The sequence below is a fragment of the Olea europaea genome, chromosome 12 (assembly GCF_002742605.1).
Source record: "Olea europaea var. sylvestris chromosome 12, O_europaea_v1, whole genome shotgun sequence".
Taxonomy (NCBI): Eukaryota; Viridiplantae; Streptophyta; class Magnoliopsida; order Lamiales; family Oleaceae; genus Olea; species Olea europaea.
Window position 1 is genome coordinate 27,247,463 of NC_036248.1, and position 18,811 is coordinate 27,266,273.

The window sequence follows — 18,811 nt, forward strand, 5'->3', positions numbered from 1 at the left end:
TTTTCCCCCCCCCCCCCCCCCCTCTTTCGTGTCTTTATGCGCTTCAATAATATAGAATCCATGTCCTAGATGGATAGAACGAATGTCGATGTAGTTCAAGCATTTTCCATATTTAGCCAGTTTACGAATTTACTAAAGAGATCGTCCATTTCAATTGAAGCAAAAAGAATACAAATATAAATCGAAAGAATTCGAATTAGTTTTGTGAAAAGTGAATCGAATCAATTGTAAACCACTCAAGTAACGGTGTTAGTTGTCCCATTGTGACCTATCCACGGTGCTGGAGAATGTCTGATTCTTTGTAGAAAACTCACTCGAGCAAGCCCCTTCTTACTAAGCTAAGATTAACATATAAGCAACTCTCCACAGAAAAGGGGAGCTATAGCAAATGTTCTTTTAAGTCTTGAGCTAGTACTATGAATTCACCAAGCCCAGGGGAAGGCCCACTACTTCTTCATTCATGGCCTATTTTTTTGTTTTGATTGATCTTCGACACGAATCACCCCAAAATCGTTCTCGTGGACCATTTTCAGTAAGTGAGATCAATTACAACCACTGCATAAAACACCCATCTGAGAGCATTTAGTATCTGTAATTTCTAATGCTCTAATTTGAGCTGGATAGGCCATTGACATTTTTTATGAGCAGGTGTTCTAGCAATTTAAACCATATATTGTGGTCATCCCTTGCGATAAGAAAGGCAGCTAGCAAAGAGCCTTAAGGAACTAGTAACATGTCACTTCAAGAAATACCAGAGCTACTTAAAAATATCATGCATAATAACATGTCTAGCAAGGATGCACTCAAAGATAACTCCAACAAAGTATCCAAATGTTGAGATAAAAATCCCAGTCTTTCACAAATATATTAGGGTTTTCAAACTTTAAGATAATAAGGGTGATCGTAAGAGCAAATTCAACTATAAAGGTAGATAATAATTCGACTTCCTTCAATCTCTAAATTCTTTATAGAAGAGAGGAGGTAGAGGAAGAGTGGAGATAATCTATAAAAAATCAAGTAGATGATGTCTAGCATGGAATTGTATTAAAAAAAAAAAATCAATTGAGCTAGAGAAATTTAGAAATATAATTGTCGACCATGGTGGGTATATAAAGTGACGTCTCTTTATACAAGAGAGGAGGTAGAGAAAGAGTGGAGATAAACTATAAAAAATTAAATGGACACATATTTATAAAAAAAATCAAGTAGATGATGTCTAGCATGGAATCATATTAAAAAAAATCAATTGAGCTAGAGAAATTTAGAAATATAATTGTCAGCCACGGTGGATCTATGAAGTGACGTCTTGGTTATGTAAAAAAATGTGATTCTAATGCGAAAAAATAAAATTCGTGTTAGAGGAGAGTCAAATAAAGAAATGTATATGCAACCTAATAACGATAAAAATGGAAAGCCCCTATATGTAGAATCATATATTTATAATTCTGTTGCCTATTTCTAGAATATGTAGCTCTTTGTCGAGAGAAAAAATGTCCCTTTTTCAATACGTAACACACTCTATTTATGATTGAATCATAAAATAGTTACTTCATTAGTTATTAATGTGACATTTATATTTTCCTCTTTTTTACACATTTATATAAAGCACCAATTAATTATAATTAATGTGACAATTTTCACTTTTATGCAAAAAGTCGTCGATACGAATAAAAGAAAATAAAAATGAAAATGTTATGCACGATGAGCTACTCAATGGGTCCCAAATTAATTAGAAAACAGATATGTGGAGCATTTACTATGTAATTTATTAAAAGGTTGAAAATAAAGACTGAAAGACCTTTGCCTTTCATTCTTGCTTTAGTACGGAGGGAAAAAAGGGCAGAAGATTTGGATCTGAAAAGGCAAAAACTTGGTGCAATGCCCAGATATTTCTTTACTCTTTATTTTAGCACTAAGCAAGATTCTTTAACTTTGCTACATACTTACTTAGAGTTAAGGCAAGTATATTTGTTGGGAAATTATCATCATCAGGGTAAAATGGAGAAAAAACAAACAATCAGAATATCAAGAAAATGAAAAAAGAGAAGATGAAAAACAAAACGAATATGGAGGCTCAAACACGTGATTATTGTTCTCAAACAATATTTGTCCTCTCTCGGATATGATTTTGGTGTTTAAATGGTTTCGCGGCAAACGATTTGAGAAGGATTAATCAAACTTTGTAGATAATTAATACTCAAACACTTGTATGAATTCTCTAAAACTTGAAGAACATAAAAGGAAGATTGAATATGGATGAAGAAGGCTTTGATTTCTTCTTTGTGGAATGAAGATTATGATCACAAATATAATCAAGTGTTTTTCTTCATGTTAGAATGATCATCAACCATCTATTTATAGCCATGAAATATTGCCATACGAAGTGGTGCCAAAGTATAAGTGAAAGGCTGCCAAATTTGAATAAAAAACCGCCTTCAATGGCTAATTCCATTTTCTATGCGACCGCATAGTTGAACACTGTATGGTTGCAGAGTTTATCTCAAACTAAGGCAAGATTACTTCTGCAAGTATCCGTGTTACCGCATGGCAACTTTGCCCATGCGATCGCATAGACCACATTTCCGGCCATCATCACCATTTCATTCCACACTCGGTATTTTATTGATTTTGACAATATTTCCATCAATATTTATTTAAAGTTTATCTACAAAAATTTTATCTATGTTTGGCCTTTATTTTTTAAATTCATTTATCCTCAAATTCATTTTCAATCACACATTTCATGATACTTACAGCTTTATCAACATTTAAACAATTCATTTCATCAACTTTTATTAAATCTACTTATAAATTTAACTTTTAGCTAAACTTAATAGTCTATGAGACCAACATGACTTACCGGAGCGTCCCATCAACTAGACAACGCTGGATTTTAACTTTTTTAGCGAACATCGTGCATATGTGCATACTTTTTAGCGATCATTCTTCTATACAAACTCTCAAGGTTCCATTTAATTTCACAATATGAATACAATAGCTAAAGTTCATCCCAACCTTAATCTTAGACCAAACTTTCTAGTACATAACTCTTACGAGTCTACTTTAATTTCACAACTCACACACAATAGCTGAAATTCGGCATGGACTTTGACTTCCATGTATATGAACTCTTACGAGTCCTATGATAAATTCAAAACACGGAGACAATGGCTGAAGTTCATTCTAACCATGAATAAACACTAGCTAGAATCAAATGTCCATATCCCTATCGGCTAAATGTACGACATATTAGGGGTTTCTTCATCTCTAGAGAAAGCTTCAAACATTCTGAAAGATTGACGGGCTGGGCTGGTGGAACCCATTTGAACTCTTGAAGCAGTCGCGCAAGCCATAGGTGAACCGTGGCCAAGCCCAAAGCCTTTCCTGGACAGACACGACGGCCCGACCCAAAGGGAGCAAGCCTTAAATCTGAGCCCATAATAGAAACCTCTTCCTCTATGAACCTTTCGGGCTTGAAAGCCCATGGGTCTGCCCATATAGATGGATCATGGGTTATAGCCCACATGTTGACCATAGCCGTCGTGCCAGCTTGGATGAAGTGTTTGTCCACGTGGGTATCATGGGTTGCTAAACGGGCCCAAGAGAGCAATGGGCCTGGAGGATGAAGCCTTAAGACTTCCTTCACTATGGATTGAAGATAGGGAAGTTTGGCAATGTCTGAGTCTCGGACTGGCCCGTTTCGGCCCGTAACCATATCAATCTCACTCTGGGCTTTAGCTTGAATATCTTGGTGCAAAACCATTCTTGCCATGATCCATTCGAGAAGGATGGCAACTGTGTCTGTTCCTCTAAACACCATCTCCTACAACCAAGTATAGATACAAACATACAATTAGTGAATATATTCTTCATATATAATGTACAAGGAAGATGCATGAATTACAAATCGTGTGAGATGAAAGTTTTATGTACGGTTTTGAAATAGAGATTTAAAAAAATAAAAAAGTCAGAAACTATACCTTTGATTGCTACTCTTCTACTTTAGTTGTTACTTTTCTTTCTATTACTTTGAAAGAGCTCATATTGTAGTTTCAACCTCCGGATTTTTGCATATTCTTTATGTTTGCCTTTGGCGTCCATATTTTTGAGAAAAATAAGAAATTCTAATGTGTTTAGGATCATGTTTCTACAAATATAACCTAAAACTTATTTCTTTTGTAAATCAAAAAGGATTTTAGTGTCGACGTAAGACATAATTTAGCTAATTTGGATAAAGAAAAAAACACGCTTCTTTAATAAAGCAGAGTCAAACATGATTTAGGTGTGCTTAAAAGATACTTTTTTGAAAGTTCTTGCATATAACTCTCAGTTGAATTATTTAATTATTAATTGAGAAGAAAGAAGGAAAACAAAATCTTAAGGGAATCTAACTTATTTATATTTCTAGCCTTCGTGTAGCTTATAACTAGGCATTCTTTTTGTTACATAATGCTCATTTTACATTAACAGATATATAATGCTTTACATACAGATGATGCTTCAAAATGAAAGTGGTAAATTTTTATTTTTTTAAATTTTTTGGTTGAAGGATTTCTAATCCAATCATATTTCATCACATCACGTGCATGTAAATCATTATATAAACATATTATGTACATGTAGCACAATCACTTTTTGTTTGGTTGGTGAACAAGGTACGTAAAAAATGAGAAATTCTGTACATTATTTGACTGTAAAGTTGCTACTTTATCCAAATGTAACAAAACATGATTTCATGCGCATGTTTCCTAGGATACCATCAATTGTGCATGTTTTTAATCTACGAAGCAACAAAAGTTATTATAATAATTCTATATACAGAGAGAGTGGGTGGAGTAAGTGGGATGGGGGTAACTTACCCACAGAACAGCCACCATGTCTGCATCATTGAGTTGATCCTCTTTGGGCAACGAAAGCAAAAGACTAAGGAAGTCATCTTCGTTTTCATAGACTCCATTTCTTCTTCTTTCGACTATGACTCGACCCACAAGATCGTTAACTTTCGTCGCTAATTTATGACACCTTCTCTTTACACCTCGAAAATCTAAAAACCGTAAAGGAAAATAATCTGCCCAATTGAATTCCGATATTAGTTCGTACCCTTCCTTAACCATTAAACCCAATTCATCAACTTGTACTAAACCTAAATCACAACCAAACACACTTCCTAGTACATTTTCTAATGACCCTTTTTGTAATATCCCTTTTACCTCCACAAATCCTCTCATTTTCATCTCTTTGCAAATTCCCTCTATCATTTCATTGGCTACACGTTGTCGAATTCCCTCAAGACACAAAATCCTCCTCGGAGAGAACATATGATTTGCAGCGATTCGTCTAAGATGGCGCCAATAATTCCCCGAGGGGGCGAATCCAATGGCACGTTCGAACATAAGCAAACGAGCCGATTCCTTTATAGGACGATCGGAAAACGAGCTCCCACTTAAAATCTCTTTAGCCGTATCGGGATGACTACTGATTATGACTCGAGTAGTACCGAGACTAATGGCCATGAGACGATTCGCGTCTAATGAAGTAGCTATTGAAGCTAATTTTTGATGAAAATGATGCCCCATTTGAGGTAAGAACCCTAAAAAAGGCCAACTTATAGGACCCCTCAAATTTTTAGGGTTTCGAAAATAATTATGATTTCTCCATGCAAAACCACCTGGTACTAAACATAGATTCAGAAACAAGGAAAAAAAGTAGAAGGAAAGTAGCAAAAGAGTAGGGAACCATGTAGTTTCATAAATGGCTGCAAAACATAGGACGGAGAAAAATAAGTTGGCCAAAATAAGTTGTTTCATGATTAAGTAAGTTAAAAGCAGATGAAAATAAGTGAAATTGGAAATAAAAGGTGCCTTTCAAAACCTAATAGAAATGTCTAGAAATGGACTTATGTTTTGTGAGGATCCCATATGAATTGGTTCATATTTATAGTGCACGAAAAGCGAATTGAATCAATGATTTGGTCTATATACCTTTTTTAATTGGTGCACGTATGTAGTACCCTAAAGTGAGGAAATTTTCAAAAAATAAAAAATAAAATAAATTTTAGAGCTTAATATCTTGTTAACAGTGAGTTGATTTATTATTTTTAATTATAATTACTTACTAGTTAATTTGTTGTTTTATTTGACACTTAACCCTTCCCAAGTTAGCAATAATTAATACGTATAGCAATGGGTTTAGCCCAGCCAACTTGGTACTAGAATACACGAGTTTGGCTCGTGTTCACATAACAAGCTAAAAAATAAAATAAATTTTAGAGCTTAATATCTTGTTAACAGTGAGTTGATTTATTATTTTTAATTATAATTACTTACTAGTTAATTTGTTGTTTTATTTGACACTTAACCCTTCCCAAGTTAGCAATAATTAATACGTATAGCAATGGGTTTAGCCCAGCCAACTTGGTACTAGAATACACGAGTTTGGCTCGTGTTCACATAACAAGCTCGATTCGGTCATTTGGCTTATGAGCCTCATGAGCTCAGTTGAGTTGCCCATGAGCTCATGATGCAGCTTGACTTTTTCGTATAATAATAATAATAATAATAATAATAATAATAATAATAATAATAATAATAATAATAATAATAATAATTGAAAATTAAACTCTCTAACCAAAAATGAGCCCACAAGCCCAGAACAATGGTGCCTAACTTGGTCCATTGCTTATAACAAGCCGGAGTCATCCATGGTTCGAGTCAGAGCTAGTCGAACTTTTGAACAGCTCGTCCTATTTGTCATCCCTGTTCTTGCCTGTATTTTTATAACTAATAAGCTTTATTAATTAGGTGAAGTGATTCAATATACCGTAATAGATAAAGGCTCATCATCATGTGTTTTTGAAATTTGAAATGTTGTGTTAGTTATTAGAATAGATATAATTAGGGTTAGTAGAGAAAATGACTGACAGTAGTGATAATGAGAAGTGGATATCATTTCATGAAACCAAATGGAACTAAAACACTTCGATAATAATTCTGAGAAAAAAGTCATTGCAACATTTCTTTAAGCACTTGCATTTTGTTTCCCATATTTAGAAGATCGTGTTGACATTTGAGCCTCCATTTCAATGAGTTACATATCATCACCCTTTTTAGCTAGTAAACAACAATTTCTATTCATCTTACTCAAATCTTAGGAAGTCACATTCTATGTCACGACGCAAATAATTACTCCATTGCGTGAAGTTGTCACTGACGACATACTTATTTTAACCATCGTGATCTTACTCAAGGACTACCACCGTTCAACTTCAATTAAAAATTGATCTTGTGCATCTACATAGTTAAGTTTAGGATGACTTCAAGTCCCATTGTAAACGATAAAATTCCCTTCCAAATAGGGAATCATCCCTATATTAATCGACGTGAGACGTTTTGACACATTTTTTCTATTCATTCGCAACAAATTAGACTATACACGAAATTTAGTATAGAATTATAATAAATAGTATAAGTAGTGAATTAATATAGAAAATACTCTTTTTACTTTTCATTTCAAAGTATGTTGTTGCAGTCCAACCTCACACTTTATTGAATAAATATTTCAGAGGACTCTTCTTGTATTAGTCTCAAGATTGGACACCATAAAAATGAGATCAAGTCGGTCAAATGGCCGTCGTAATTTACCAAGACACTATGATTTATACTTACTCCACACTGCCCCACCTAAACACCAACCATTCTCAACACATGTGGTAAATATAACGTCAACTCCTCATTTCCGACCAATTATAATCAAGAAATTATTATCTAATTGCTAACCATCATTATCGATGTCATAGCTGTAACATAAGCGTCATGGCAAATCTCAACGACCAATCGTAGAATCAGAACTCTGGGCAACGACACACATTTCTAAGTCAATATGTAGCTAAAGCAACGTCGGGTGGCCAAGTGGAGTGGTCTTTCAGCCTATAAATAGGGACAAACAGCCCCCCATCCTAAGGAAGAGTTGAGGGGATTGGGCAACAAACACACCCAAACTTCTATTTTGTGCAATTACTTTGATTCATTTATGCAATATTCAGTTAATTTTCGCTTAATTTGATCTAATCCATTTTTAATCATCAACAAATGTCATTTGAATTATCAATCATGTAACATAATGCAGAGTGTGTAATGAGTTTAGACTGGATAAGAAAATACATTCTTTTCACCATAATTTTATCTGCCTACTGTTAACCATTATCCTTTAATGCTAAATTTTTTATATAGTCTAATCCAGTGAGCGAAATGCAACTTCAGGGTCCCAGTAAAAAAATATGTAGCTAATATTTTTTAATGGTTATCTTTCTTCATTAAACTAAAAACAAATACAAGTAAATCATCTCTAGCTCGGAACCCCTACAACATAGTCAGCAGTCGAAATTTTCTCTTCTACAAATCAACAAGAAGATTTCTACTTTTCCTCGTACTTAGATAAATTGTTGGTGATGAAGATAGTTAAGACATCTCGTTTTTTTGGCTAAGTAGCTCTTAAGCTAGCGATTTAAAGGATTTTATCAACTTATTCTAGCCTAAGATAATAAGCTCGTGCATTTAGTTTATCTTGAACAATCGAGAACGAAAGTTCATTGATATCTTTATTGGATACCTACTAGTATCGAATGAAGAATTTGTCTGCAGAATAGCCATGTCATGTCATTCAGCTATTGTTCCCGAGAAATGACCAATCTTGACCATTCCTCAAAAGAAAATCCAACTCGAGCCAATTCAATTCCACTATACCAATTATCCTCTCAAATAAACTATAATCATTACGGAATCGATAAGCTATTGCCTTAACATTTCACTACTCGATTGAACCCAAAAACAAATATCCCACTATACATTCCATTCCAAATTTTTTTTGTTACAAAACCTCAAAAGAATCCAATAGCATTCAAGTCTTGGGCTAATGCATTTGTATAATTGCAGAAGCATTTTATCCCATAATCTTTTAATAATTAAATAATAAGAAGAAAGTAAAAGCAAACTCGTGGACATTTTTCCATCAGGAAAAAATTTCACCTTTTTCATATATAATTGACCTAACTTTACTAAAAGCATTGGCTTTAATAAAATGTAAAACTTCCCACTAACTCCAATTAAATGGGCTGCCTATGGAAGAAATGGGTAATGGGATATTAAAGTATCAAACAAAAACACCAATAGAAACAATTGAGCCCATACAATACAAATCAATATGATTTAGACAGTTGTAATCTTCAAAAGCAAGAAATCTTTGCAGTCGAGAAATAATTTGATTTTCCTGCTGGACTCTTCTAAGAGTCTCCCTCAAGAGAACCACGAAAAGCTTGATAAAGTGGGAGGAATCAGTTGGACCATTCATCTAAAAACTTATGTTATTTACCATTTCACACGGACCGACACCATTGTATATGTTGTGCTATACACTCTCTAAAGTCACATTAAACTCAAATGACAAATAATAATAATAATAATAATAATCTTAATCTTTTATCACTTGTTTGGTGGGGGATTAAAATCAGATTTTTAGTAAATTTTGATAAAAATTAATGGATTTTAATTAGAACTTTTATTTGAATGTGGAATTATAATTATATGAGGATTGTAACTATTATATCTCTATAAATAAAGATTAGATGGAACTTATATATCTTATGAAATTATACAAAAATCATAATACATAATTCCATAATGTTCAAATTTGGAGAGAGAGAAAGAGAGAGAAAAATTATTTTCTCATCTTACTCAATTATCCAGTGTAAGAATTAGTTTCTTAATTTAATTAATAAGAATATGCTCACCCACCGATGTAGTCTTGACTTTGGAGAATACTATAGAAGACTTAAATGTTCGAAATATCAAGTTCTTGGATTTAAAAAGTTGGAAATTCGTGATCCAAAAGAATTGACCATCAAATTTAGGTAAAAATTCGAATAATTTATTTTTTATATAACATATACGTGAATATTTAGACGATCTTATTTATTGAATTAAAGATTTTTTTTTTAAAATTTATGAATAATTCCGCTTCTGCATTCCAATATTAACAAGATGAAATTTTTAATTGGAACTTCAAATCTTAGTACTCGTTATGAAATGTGTAAGCTACTGGAATTAGATGTATGAAATTATGTTGTTTATGACTTTAGATGATCATCTTATCTAAAATTTAAGTTGTTGTATCAGAGTTAATAGTTATTTATATGAATCATGTCTTCAATGTACTTCATTATGTGACAATTAAATTTATTTATTTTTATATGCACACAGTGTAACGATAAACTCGAAAGTTAGATATTTTGCATTACTCTCTAATGTCATCATGTTAACCATTCACTCCAATAGAGAATAATTAGTTTTCCTATGGAAAGCTAGTAATGATGTTGAAATAAAATGATTAATTTAAATAAAAAGAGTTTTTTGAAATCTTATTTAAGAAGTATTTTAAATAAAATCTTCCACTAAGAAATGGATACGTCCACCTTACTTTTCATATTTAGTGCCTGTTTGAGCCGCATTATTCCAAAAAAGGTGTCGGTATGTCCTATTTAGTGAGATTTCTTTCCACTAATAGTATGTGGGTCCCCTTTGAATAAGCAATAAGCAGTATTAAAATAAGTAGCCCATATTGGATTCAGTCTCAATATACATTTATCACCTCGTTGTTCACTTATTCAAATACGTAAATGACGAGTCTGTTTTACTCATGAGTTTAAGTTAATTTTAACTTGATTGTAAACTACATTTTACGAGTATTGAACTTTGCATTACTCTCTAATCATCATGTTAACCATTCACTCCAATAGAGAATAATTAGTTTTCCTATGGAAAGCTAGTAATGATGTTGAAATAAAATGATTAATTTAAATAAAAAGAGTTTTTTGAAATCTTATTTAAGAAGTATTTTAAATAAAATCTTCCACTAAGAAATGGATACGTCCACCTTACTTTTCATATTTAGTGCCTGTTTGAGCCGCATTATTCCAAAAAAATACATTTTTAAACAGTAATTTAATATAATTTTCACTACACATTCTTCAATAAAATAATATTACATGCAGATAAAAAAAATTTCCTTATTTTTTAATCACACATTTTCCATTAATTCACTATTCAAAAATGTATTATTACCAAAATAATGTGGCTCAAACACCCAATTAAATTATTTTAAGAAAGGATTAAAGAAAGTTTAGGTGTCGGTATGTCCTATTTAGTGAGATTTCTTTCCACTAATAGTATGTGGGTCCCCTTCGAATAAGCAATAAGCAGTATTAAAACAAGTAGCCCATATTGGATTCAGTCTCAATATACACTTATCACCTCGTTGTTAACTTATTCAAATACGTAAATGACGAGTGTGTTTTACTCACGAGTTTAAGTCAATTTTAATTTTATTGTAAACTAGATTTTACGAGTATTGAACATTTTTAATGTATTTGTTAATATTGTTTTATAGGATTATCGAGATGGTGAAAAACACGAAAAAAAAAAATCATCAGTGAAAGTTAGTGGCATGGATTGAAAAGAAATTGTAGATAAAGAGGCAGAAGAGACAAAACAAAAGTGTTGGACGAGTGGCGCCAAAGCGCCAAAAACAAAGAAGAAAACAGAGCATGGGTACCACGGTGCCACATTCAAAGCGCCCAACACTGCCTGACCTTGGCATCGCGGCGTCGGGAGCTTCAGAGAGGCGCCACCACCAAACTTGATGCAATGCCGCCTACTTGTAACCTGAGCGGAATTTTCAGCCCCTTTTTGAGTTCAGGTGAAAACCCTACCTTTTAAATGCGGCAAGGCACCTATAAAGACGATATTTTTTACACATTGAGAGGCAAGAAACACTATTGAATAATCAAAAGAGGAATTCAAAGAAAGAAAAACATCAAACAATTGAAGATTTGACGCATTGATTGAAAGAGGAATGAGATCTTGGTGTAAGAATTATAAATTTTTCTTCTACATCTTTACTACAAATCCGATAATATATTATAAGACAATTTATTATTTTTCTTCTTTCGTTATGAATAGTTAAATCCATTGTTAAGGCGAATAATATAATCAATTAAGATCTTTTATATTTTTTATTAAGATTCTTGGTTTTTATTATTCCATGTGTTGATTTTACTATGTATTAAATGCATTAACTTATCTGATCACTAATTTGGTGATTTTGTGAACTATTTACGAATAGAAATATGAGTTTAGGATTTAGATCATCTAGTAAAATTCGGTACATTGGTATAAAGAATAGAAATGCCTAATTAATTATTGCAGTCATAATTTAATTTTTATGACAAAGAACTCATTTAATTAAGTTAGATTAGCATAGAGATATGTAATTTAATTAGTTAAATAGACTCAATGAAAACTCGAGAGGGATAAATTGAAAACAATAGGAAAATTCGACCGAATTCTATATTATGTGAATCTTAATTTAAAATGTAATTGTGACTAATATGTGAAGTTGTTCTACCCTAACATCCGTCATTATTTTATTTCTAAACAATCGTGTGTGCATTTACTTATTTTCTCGCATTTAGATTAAAACTCAAATCCCACAAGTTTTTATTCCATCAAATAGTGGTTAAAAAAAATTAAATTAAGGTGCTAGAGTATAGTTCTTGTGGGATCGACTATTTGGACTATTAGGTCCATTTACTACTTGTTATGATTTGTACACTTGGGGAAATAAAATTAACAACAGTAAATCTAACTTATGTGATCAAAATTGTCAATGTAAATGCTAAAATCGCTTGTGAGTTGTGACTTAAAATTTTAGTGCAAAATCGTCAAACCAATTAGAGTTTAAAACTATGTTGTTCTTGTTCTAAGTCACATGAAGGTCGAATACAATTTTAACTTGGTAATTTCCGGCATGTGCGAACCCAGATTAACCAATTAAATAAGATTTGAGATTTAGACCCATTTTTACAAAAATTCTTTTTATCAAAACTCATTTTCAACCACATATTCTTCGATAAAATAATTTTATACGCAAATCGAAATTTTTTTCTCACTTTCTAACCATACATTCTTCAAAAACTCACTTCAAAAATACATTCTCTCTTCAAAATGGGGCTCAAACAAGGGAAATATCCTATAACCAAACCACGTGAAAACGACGCCGAACCTAATTCTTCTTGTTTTGAACCTTATTAGTATAATCTAAAATAAATGCCACCAGTGGAAACAATCAATCACACTGACAAAATGGATGATGGGATTCCATGACGGGTCCCAACCGGGGGAAAAAAGTAGAGGCTGAAAATTTTTGATTTCTTTAAAGGGAAAAGAATCCACTTCTTTCGCATAGAACTTTAGCTACTAGATATGCTCTAACAAATCTAATCACAGATAGGGTGTGTTTGATTATCGATATATTTCATAAAAAATATATTTTTTTACCCAAATTTTTATTTTTGTATTATTTGATTGTTATTTTGTTCATGAAAAATATTTTCTTACATTTGGTCGCGTAACAATTTTCCTCAAAATCAAGAAAAATATTTTCTTTAAGGGGAGGAGGATATTATTTTCCAGAAAATTTACTCTCTTTTTCTCTCTCTGATCTGTCCATTCCCTATCATCTATTCACCGATAAAAAATGGATAAGTATAATATTTTCTATGATAAAAATTAAATCAATCAAACACATTTAACTGGCAATTTCCATGCAAATAAATTTTAGGCAATTGAATTACCTAAAATTTATTTTNGAAATAATTTGATTTTCCTGCTGGACTCTTCTAAGAGTCTCCCTCAAGAGAACCACGAAAAGCTTGATAAAGTGGGAGGAATCCGTTGGACCATTCATCTAAAAACTTATGTTATTTACCATTTCACACGGACCGACACCATTGTATATGTTGTGCTATACACTCTCTAAAGTCACATTAAACTCAAACGACCAAAAAAAAATCTTAATCTTTTAACCATTGTTTGATGGGGGATTAAAATCAAATTTTTAGCAAATTTTGATAAAAATTAATGGATTTTAATTAGAATTTTTATTCGAATATGGAATTATAATTATGCGAGGATTGTAACTATTCTATCTCTATAAATAGAGATTAGATGAAACTTATATATCCTATGAAATTATACAAAAATCATAATACATAATTTCATGATGTTCAAATTTTGAGAGAGAGAGAGAGAGAGAGATATTATTTTCTCATCTTACTCAATTGTCCAGTATAAGAATTAGTTTCTTAATTTAATTAATAAGAATATGCTCACCCACCGATGTAGTCTTGATTTTGGAGAATATTATAGAAGACTTAAATGTTTGAAATATCAAGTTCTTGGATTTAAAAAGTTGGAAGTTCGTGATCCGAAAGAATTGACCATCAAATTTAGGTAAAAATTCGAATCATTTATTTTTTATATAACATACACTTGAATATTTAGATGATCTTATTTATTGAATTAAATAATTTTTTTAAATTTATGAATAATTCCGCTTCTGCATTCCAATATTAACAAGATGAAATTTTTAGTTGGAACTTCAAATCTTAATACTCGTTATGAAATCTACTGGAATTAGGTGTATGAAATTATGTTGTTTATGACTTTAGATGATCATCTCGTCTAAAATTTAAGTTGTTGTATCAGAGCTAATAGTTATTTATATGAATCATGTCTTCAATGTAGTTCATTATGTGACAATTAAATTTATTTAATTTTATATGCACACAGTGTAACGATAAACTCGAAAGTAAGATATTTTGCATTACTCTCTAATGTCAATGTTAACCATTCACTCCAATAGAGAATAATTAGTTTTCCTATGGAAAGCTAGTAATGATGTTGAAATAAAATGATTAATTTAAATAAAAAGAGTTTTTTGAAATCTTATTTAAGAAGTATTTTAAATAAAATCTTCCACTAAGAAATGAATACGTCCACCTTACTTTTCATATTAAATTGTTTTAAGAAAGGATTAAAGAAAGTTTAGGTGTCGGTATGTCCTATTTAGTGAGATTTCTTTCCACTAATAGTATGTGGGTCCCCTTTGAATAAGCAATAAGCAGTATTAAAATAAGTAGCCCATATTGGATTCAGTCTCAATATACATTTATCACCTCGTTGTTCACTTATTCAAATACGTAAATGACGAGTCTGTTTTACTCATGAGTTTAAGTTAATTTTAACTTGATTGTAAACTACATTTTACGAGTATTGAACTTTTTAATGTATTTATTAATGTTATTTTAAAGGATTATCAGAAAAAAAAAAAGGATCATCAGTGAAAGTTAGTGGCATGGATTGAAAAGAAATTGTAGATAAAGGGGCAAAAGAGACAAAGCAAAAGTGTTGGACAAAAACAAAGAAGAAAACAGTGTGTGGGTACCATGGTGCCACATTCAAAGCACTGCAGCGCCCAACACTGGTTGACCCTGGCATTACGGTGTCGGGAGCTTCAGAGAGGCGCCACCACCAAACTTGACGCGACGCGGCCTAGTCGTAATTTGAGCAAAATTCTCGGGCCCTTTTTGAGTTCAGACGAAAACCCTAATTTTTTAAATGCGGCAAGGCACTTATAAATACAATATTTCCCACACATTGAGAGGCAAGAAACACTTTTGAATAATCCAAAGAGGAATTCAAAGAAGGAAAAACATCAAGCAATTGAATATTTGACGCATTGATTGAAAGAGGAATGAGATCTTGGTGTAAGAATTCTAATTTTTCTTCTACATCTTTAATACATATTCGGTAATGTATTATAATACAATTTATTATTTTTCTTCTTTGGTTATGAATAGTTAAATCCATTGTTATGGCGAATAATATAACAAATTGGGATCTTTTATATTTTTTTATTAAGATTCTTGATTTTTATTATACCATGTGTTGATTTTACTATGTATTGAATGCATTAAATTATCTGATCACTAATTTGGTGATTTCGTGAACTATTTACGAATAGAAATATAAGTTTACGATTTAGATCATCTAGTAAAATTTGGTACATTGGTATAAAAAATTAGAGATACATATACTAATTATTGCGGTCATAATTTAATTCCTAGGACAAAGAACTCGTTTAACTAAATCAGATTAATATAGAGATATGTAATTTAATTAGTTATAGACTTAATCAGAACTTGAGAGGGGTAAATTGAAAACAATAGAAAAATTCGACCGAATTCTATATTATGTGAATCTTAATTTAAGATGTAATGGTGACTAATAGGTGAAGTCGTTCTATCCTAACATCCGTCATTATTTTATTTCTAAACAATCGTGTGTGCATTTACTTATTTTCTCGCATTTAGATTAAAACTCAAATCCTACAAGTTTTTATTCCATCAAATAGTGGTTAAAAAAAAAAATTAAATTAAGTTGCTAGAGTATAGTTCTTGTGGGATCGACAATTTGGACTATTAGGTCCATTTACTACTTGTTATGATTTGTACACTTGCGGAAATAAAATTAACAACAGTAAATCTAACTTATGAGACCAAAATTGTCAGTGTAAATGCTAAAATCGCTTGTGAGTTGTGACTTAAAATTTTAGTGCAAAATCGTCAAACCAATTAGAGTTTAAAACTATGCTGTTCTTGTTCTAAGTCACATGAAGGTCGAATACAATTTTAACTTGGTAATTTCCGGCATGTGCGAACCCAGATTAACCAATTAAATTAGATTTGAGATTTAGACCCATTTTTACAAAAATTCTTTTTATCAAAACTCATTTTCAACCACATATGCTTCGATAAAATAATTCTATACGCAAATCGAAATTTTTTTCTCACTTTCTAACCATACATTCTTCAAAAACTCACTTCAAAAATACATTCTCTCTTCAAAATGGGGCTCAAACAAGGGAAATATCCTATAACCAAACCACGTGAAAACGACGCCGAACCTAATTCTTCTTGTTTTGAACCTTATTAGTATAATCTAAAATAAATGCCACCAGTGGAAACAATCAATCACACTGACAAAATGGATGATGGGATTCCATGACGGGTCCCAACCGGGGGAAAAAAGTAGAGGCTGAAAATTTTTGATTTCTTTAAAGGGAAAAGAATCCACTTCTTTCGCATAGAACTTTAGCTACTAGATATGCTCTAACAAATCTAATCACAGATAGGGTGTGTTTGATTATCGATATATTTCATAAAAATTATATTTTTTTACCCAAATTTTTATTTTTGTATTATTTGATTGTCATTTTGTTCATAAAAAATATTTTCTTACATTTGGTCGTGTAACAATTTTTCTCAAAATCAAGAAAAATATTTTCTTTAAGGGGAGTAGGATATTATTTTCCAGAAAATTTACTCTCTTTTTCTCTCTCTGATCTATCCATTCCCTATCATCTATTCACCGATAAAAAATGGATAAGTATAATATTTTCTATGATGAAAATTAAATCAATCAAACACATTTAACTGGCAATTTCCATGCAAATAAATTTTAGGCAATTGAATTACCTAAAATTTATTTTCTTTCCATGCAAATTTTATGTTTACAATCAAATGCAACCTTAATAAAATATTATTTTTTTAGCCAACATTAGCACTCAAGTTGGATGGCCCTTAAGGTAATCAACTTTTAATTTAGGAACGCCAAAGAAAGATAAACAAACAAGCATGATAAGATGAGTGTGTCGTGATATTAACACAAAAATAAAAAATAAAAATGCAAGCCAAAGAAGGTGCAGCCAATTAAAGATAATTATGAAAAGAGAGATTTGGGTTATTAAGTCATGTTATACGCCGACCTAAAAGATGTTGCAATTCGTAAAGTAACACGATCTCAAATCGAGTTAAAGTCATGTTTTGCAGAGGAGCTATCATCCATAAGAACTTGGGCCCGTTTGACAGATATTTTGCTTTTCATGAAAGCGCTTTTTAAATAAATAACATTAGACTAACTTTTTTTAGAAGTTATTTTAATCAGTCAAAACACTTTTAGAATATTACCAAAATAGATCTAAAACCAATTTTTTAGTATCTTCTTAAAAGTCCGACCAAACAGACCAATTATCTCAATAGAACAAGTTAAGAAAATGGTAGACTAAAATTGATTCTAACGATAATAGCTCACCGAGTCACGAAATAGTTACTTTGAATTTTATTAGCTCTTGTAACTAGAGGATAGCTAACTTAACTCTATGAAACAATGTATTTCGTCGAAAAGACACGAAAGATACGTGCTAGTGTTGGCAAATGCGCTCAAAGTACTTCCGTCGTTGTTATTCTTTCTGGGCAGAGAGTTTTTTTTTGAAATATTTCCAGTCATTTTGGTAGAGGGCGACGAAACTAATATGGCCAACATGCATCTCAATCGAAGTTAAGAAGCATCTTTGCTTCTTGAAGTGCAGTCTATTTGAGCAAACGTGACCAACTACAAAGACTAAACATAATTCCTCTACATTTCAAATGGTAATTTGGAAGAAACTTGTACGGTTTTGGAATGGGTTTTGATCGATCATCTTTTACCCATAAAGCTCTAAGCAAGTAAACAAATTTATACACTTGATACCACATACTGGAATAGCTACAATTTTCCCAGGAAATCGGTCCATACGATGTCATGATCAAGCATTATTGAAGATGCAAGTACTACACTCATGGCACTTAACCCAGGCAAGCCTCCCATAGAGGCAAGTGATGTTGGTGAGCCATATGATGGGCAACCATCTAAACACAAACCAGAAACCAAAGTCAAAATTTCAATAAGAGGGTTGACCCTTCGTAAACGTCACAACTAATGACCTATAGCTTAATCTAGGGCTTTTACTCCCTTTCGGTCGAGGTAGACCTTCAAAACCCTCTGACTAATAGGGTGGTGGTGGAAGGGATAAAGGAGAA

At 31.9% G+C, this 18,811-nt stretch overlaps 1 protein-coding gene across 1 annotated transcript; it reads right to left on the reverse strand.

Annotated features, from left to right (window-relative positions):
* Positions 1-2,966: 2,966 nt before the first annotated feature.
* LOC111406238 (cytochrome P450 78A5-like) lies at positions 2,967-5,893 on the reverse strand. The gene is made up of 2 exons (XM_023035534.1): positions 4,860-5,893; positions 2,967-3,823 (listed from the first exon to the last, which is right to left on the reverse strand). Exons 1-2 carry the CDS (start codon positions 5,805-5,807, stop codon positions 3,227-3,229), a joined length of 1,545 nt encoding a protein of 514 aa, XP_022891302.1. The 5' UTR covers positions 5,808-5,893; the 3' UTR covers positions 2,967-3,226.
* Positions 5,894-18,811: the final 12,918 nt, after the last annotated feature.

What these genes read in the sequence shown, in the direction of transcription:
- LOC111406238 (XM_023035534.1), bottom strand. Translation starts at nt 5,807, where the DNA reads ATGAAACAACTTATTTTGGCCAACTTATTTTTCTCCGTCCTATGTTTT. An exon ending in ACATGGTGGCTGTTCTGTGG is followed by an intron (nt 3,824 to 4,859) that starts GTAAGTTACCCC and finishes ACTTGGTTGTAG; the next exon opens with GAGATGGTGTTTAGAGGAAC.